Here is a 4,509-nt window from a genome sequence, read left to right as displayed (position 1 = left end):
TATAAACCATATAAAATACAATATTTTAGTTTCAAAATTTACTTTGAACAATTTTTTTGATAAAAGTTTTGAACGATCATTGACAACTTTTTTTTTAAATTATAAATTACTAAAACTATTAATCCCACAATGAAAATTTTGTTATCAGTAATTTAGATTTTTTTCTATAAAAGATATAAATGATCGAAAAAACTATATGAATAGAAATCATCATTTAATAGATATTAATATTAAAAATATACTAAAATATATTATCTATGTTAGTATCATTTAAATTTAATTACATATCCTATCAAATATAAAAAATATTTTTTGTTAATAAAATTAATTTATATGTTCGCACCAATTTAATTATATATTTAATAGTTACTGAACTTTAATTATTTAATATATACAAATTATTTCATAATATGTAAAAATATTTAATACATAAAATAATTTATATATATAATGTTGATCCCGCGCAAGGCGCAGATCTTAACCTAGTAATATACGAAAGAGGTAATATTTCTCCAAACCTTTTTTTCGAACACATATTTCTCCAATGTTATCATAAGACAATGATAACGAAATCTTACGTGATTAAAGCGTTTATAAATTAGAAAATACATCTATTTTTATAATTTGAAGTATTTAAATAATCAAGAAAGAGACTTGGATCATCTTCAAGACGATCCTTTCATAGTATTTTTTTTTCTTATTTTGTAGAAAAAAGAAAACAAATGAACAATTTTAAAGAAAAAAACCAGACAAAGATTAGTCCAAAAGATTAGAATTCTTCTCAAGGCTTGAGAGCGATAGTAAACCCAACCTTGGCACTCTTCTCAATCCCCCTAGAGTCAACCTCCCCAAAGATGGTGATGAACGACTTTGGACGCCACTCGTGTTGGATCAGCGGGTTGGCTATACCTGCATTTTTCACGCGTGCCTTCACTGTGGTCAACGGGTCCAAAGAGTGCTGAGCACCCACGGTTATGGAGATCACTTGGCTCTTCAAGTTGTGGTTTACCTCAGCTCCAACCACTGTGTTCTCACCTTTGTCATTCCTTTAAGCAAAAAACATTTCAAGAAAAGATCAAACCCCAAAGTAGAGATACTGAATTAGCATAAATTAGTGGATGCGAGGCACTTACAGAGTAAGAGCAGCAATCAGATCATCCTTAGTGAAGCTCACACCAGTATTGAAATGTTTAAAGTTTCCAGATTCAGTGTCAAAGGACACTTGACACACATCGGTACCAAGAGCCAATACACTGGTCCCAATCACACCGGAGAAATTGACAACGGGGTTGGCTGTCAATCCAACACTGGTGCAAATACCAACATGTGGGTGCAGATACTGGAGCTCCATCTGAGAACAAAACACGCAAACAAAACTATAAATGAAAGATATTGATTTACCTCGGCAGATTTCTGATCAGACACCTTGGCGCTAACAATTGCCTTCAATCCAGGGGTAGCCTCGTCATAGGTAAAAACGGTAAGGATCTGAAATAAAAGCAGAAAGTAACATGTCAAAAGAAAAGGTTATATTGAATATCTAAAGACAAGTTATGTTATTATGGTCTTAAGAATTATTGCTTACAGAAGAATCAGAGGCAACTTTGATATCAGCAGTGAAGTTCTTGTGATCTTGACTTGGGTAGCTACATCACCCACAAACAAATCTCCCTTGTTTGTTCAACTTGTAGTGATTGACTACAAAAGAAAAACATCAACTTCATCACATGAAAACAAACCTCGAGAGTAAAGTTTATGACTTGTAATAAGAAAGCTTATAACAAAGACTAATCATCACATAAAGAGCAAAGCTTTATTCCAACCGGTTGAAGAGTAAGTGGTGATAGTGAGCTTTTGGTCGCCTTGGTAATCCTTGTACAAAAGATGTACAATCCAAAGGCAACAAATTCAAAAACTCATTCTACAATCAAAAGAGTGAACCAATAAGACACCAAAAGTTCACGTAATGCAACAACTCAAAAATACTATGTTAATGTTTTAAAATAGAAGACCAACCTCCAAATATTTTTGGATTGACAGCAGTGACCACTATGACATACTGGGTCTTATCCCCTGAGTTTAGAAGACCCCTAAGCGTTGCTGCAGCGTCGTCCCCGTAAGGGGGACAAGTACACAACCACCAAACTGGTATTTGAGAATACAAAAACTATTTCAAATAAGGCTAAAATGGAGAAATGCAATATATTTTTATAGATCAGCTGATCGCTCACGTGTCAGCCCCTTTCACGAACTGAATATGGCCATCAACATCTGCAACATTATGTTTAGAATGAAAGCAAATATAAAACACTGGTTGTGGAGTAGTAATACTGCAAGGAAATGTTTAAGAATGATTTACAAGGGAGTTCTAAGAATGTGTTTGCAAGAGCTTGAAGAGTTCTGCATATGAAGAGAGAGCAGTAAAATCAGCCATTATTTTAAGGATTCATGAAACAGATTTGTACTGTATGATTCGTGAGAGAGCAAAGAGTATGATACCTTCTCATCAGGGAAGATGAGGGTGATTCCCATAAATTCATTATTTTTCTTAACTATGAATGGCGGACGGCTTGAACTACAGAAACAGCAGAGAAAGACATTCTCGATGACTTGATGAAATCTTCTCTGGATGAGAAAAGCTTTGAATTGAAATGAGAGGCAAGGTATCGTTGCATAACATGAACTACATATATAGCAGAGACCCTCGAGCGGTTACGAAACCCAATCATTATTGATGGCCCGAGTAAAAGGTGTGAGATGTATAGAAAGAGGAAGATTAACAGTTGATGTATTTAATTTGATCATTAGAAAATTAAACGTCTGGTGTTGTGAGGCTGGTGCTTTCATGGAGGAACTCTAGATCTCATCGAAGACGAAGATAAGTGGACCAGTAGAATTTTCTTTTTCAATCACAGTTCCGTCGAAGACGGAAGTTAAATTGGGCTGTACGTTGTTAATGGGCCACCGAGCATCAACGCCATAAAACATACGGAAGCCTAGGATCGATTAAGAACACAAATTGGTTGTGGGTCCCATTTGCTGAGAGACTAAACTATCCCATTATAATATAGACTAGAGCTTGACCGCACGGGTGTTTATGTAACGATTTATGTATATCATATATTTTGTTAATGTATCGTGTTATATATATATATATATTTATATTTATTAAATGTGTGTTGGAGCAGTTATGTAAATATACAAAAGGATTGGATGTATATATATATATATATATATATATATATATACTATGTTTGATCAAATTTTATATTGACATTTCTTTCATATTTAATTGTATGATTGAAATGTATTATTAGTATATCATGCGTTTAGGTCAAAAGTTACAACTATTCTAAAAACCCAATTGGAAAGGATATAAATTGATTCGCCTATTTTAACTAAAATCATGGGAATAAAGTTAATTTTATATTCAAAATATGAAACTGATATTGCTGGATTATTCCTTTTTTTATTAAAAAAATTGATGATAATATTCCAAAAAGTTTATAATAAAAAAAAAGTTTGAACATAAGTGAATCACGTCTAATATATATGCAAAATTTTTTATTGGTAAGTTATATTAATAAGCATTAATATTGTTTATATATGGTAATATATACGTATTATAAGACCAAAAGCGTGGAAGCTAACTTTTAAATTGTTTTTCATAGTTTAGGTTGTTTCAATAGTTTGTTAATATTTGTTTTGATAGCTTGTTAAAATAGGTGTATTTTAAAGTTGATTTAATTACATTTAACTCAAATTTATTTAAGGAAAACACATTAATCTAGATATAGATTTTAAAGTTGATTTAATTACATTTAACTCAAATTTATTTAAGGAAAACACATTAATCTAGATATAGATTTTAAAGTTGATTTAATTACATTTAACTCAAATTTATTTAAGGAAAACACATTAATCTAGATATAGATTTTAAAGTTGATTTAATTACATTTAACTCAAATTTATTTAAGGAAAACACATTAATCTAGATATAGATTTTAAAGTTGATTTAATTACATTTAACTCAAATTTATTTAAGGAAAACACATTAATCTAGATATAGATTTTAAAGTTGATTTAATTACATTTAACTCAAATTTATTTAAGGAAAACACATTAATCTAACTGAAAAAGACAAGCATTAAAATAGGGAATCCAATTTAATTCTCAGTGGCATGGAAGTATAATTAAATTTAAAAACTAAGGAGTATTTTTAATGGGTACTTCTCTTTTAATAATATAGACTAGGGGTATAGACCCGGATAAGTTATTGATCGTTGTGTAGTTTTGTGTACGGGATTTTGTCGTTTATTTTTTTCCACTTTTGTTTTTCCGTGTTGTATATAATGGTGATGATGAACATAACATTTGGAAGTCACACAGTTTGATTAAGTTGATATAAGAATGACCGGCGAATTCATATGCATTATTTTCGTAATGATTTGATCGACCATTAGCTTTATTAGCGCTTTCATGTTCAAAAGATAAAAATTATGAAGTTGT

At 30.9% G+C, this 4,509-nt stretch overlaps 1 protein-coding gene across 4 annotated transcripts; it reads right to left on the bottom strand.

Annotated features, from left to right (window-relative positions):
* Positions 1-598: 598 nt before the first annotated feature.
* On the bottom strand, positions 599-2,903 carry LOC106313985 (mitochondrial outer membrane protein porin 3-like). 4 transcript variants are annotated; one of them, XM_013751935.1, is made up of 8 exons: positions 2,500-2,903; positions 2,360-2,400; positions 2,232-2,271; positions 2,017-2,145; positions 1,650-1,921; positions 1,586-1,608; positions 1,134-1,488; positions 599-1,046 (listed from the first exon to the last, which is right to left on the bottom strand). In XM_013751935.1, the coding sequence occupies exons 7-8, from the start codon at positions 1,349-1,351 to the stop codon at positions 782-784; spliced, it is 483 nt and encodes a 160-aa protein (XP_013607389.1). In that variant the 5' UTR covers positions 1,352-1,488; positions 1,586-1,608; positions 1,650-1,921; positions 2,017-2,145; positions 2,232-2,271; positions 2,360-2,400; positions 2,500-2,903; the 3' UTR covers positions 599-781. The 4 variants fall into 4 exon arrangements, with proteins under 4 accessions (XP_013607389.1, XP_013607387.1, XP_013607388.1 ...); XM_013751933.1 differs by having other exon boundaries at positions 1,586-1,698; positions 1,799-1,921; positions 2,500-2,902; XM_013751934.1 differs by having other exon boundaries at positions 1,586-1,698; positions 1,824-1,921; positions 2,500-2,902.
* Between the last annotated feature and the right edge of the window lie 1,606 nt (positions 2,904-4,509).

This window comes from Brassica oleracea, chromosome C9, assembly GCF_000695525.1.
Source record: "Brassica oleracea var. oleracea cultivar TO1000 chromosome C9, BOL, whole genome shotgun sequence".
NCBI classification, from domain to species: domain Eukaryota; kingdom Viridiplantae; phylum Streptophyta; class Magnoliopsida; order Brassicales; family Brassicaceae; genus Brassica; species Brassica oleracea.
This window is presented reverse-complemented; position numbering and strand designations above follow the sequence as displayed.

What these genes read in the sequence shown, in the direction of transcription:
- LOC106313985 (XM_013751935.1), bottom strand. Translation starts at nt 1,351, where the DNA reads ATGGAGCTCCAGTATCTGCACCCACATGTTGGTATTTGCACCAGTGTT. An exon ending in CTGATTGCTGCTCTTACTCT is followed by an intron (nt 1,047 to 1,133) that starts GTAAGTGCCTCG and finishes TTTTGCTTAAAG; the next exon opens with GAATGACAAAGGTGAGAACA.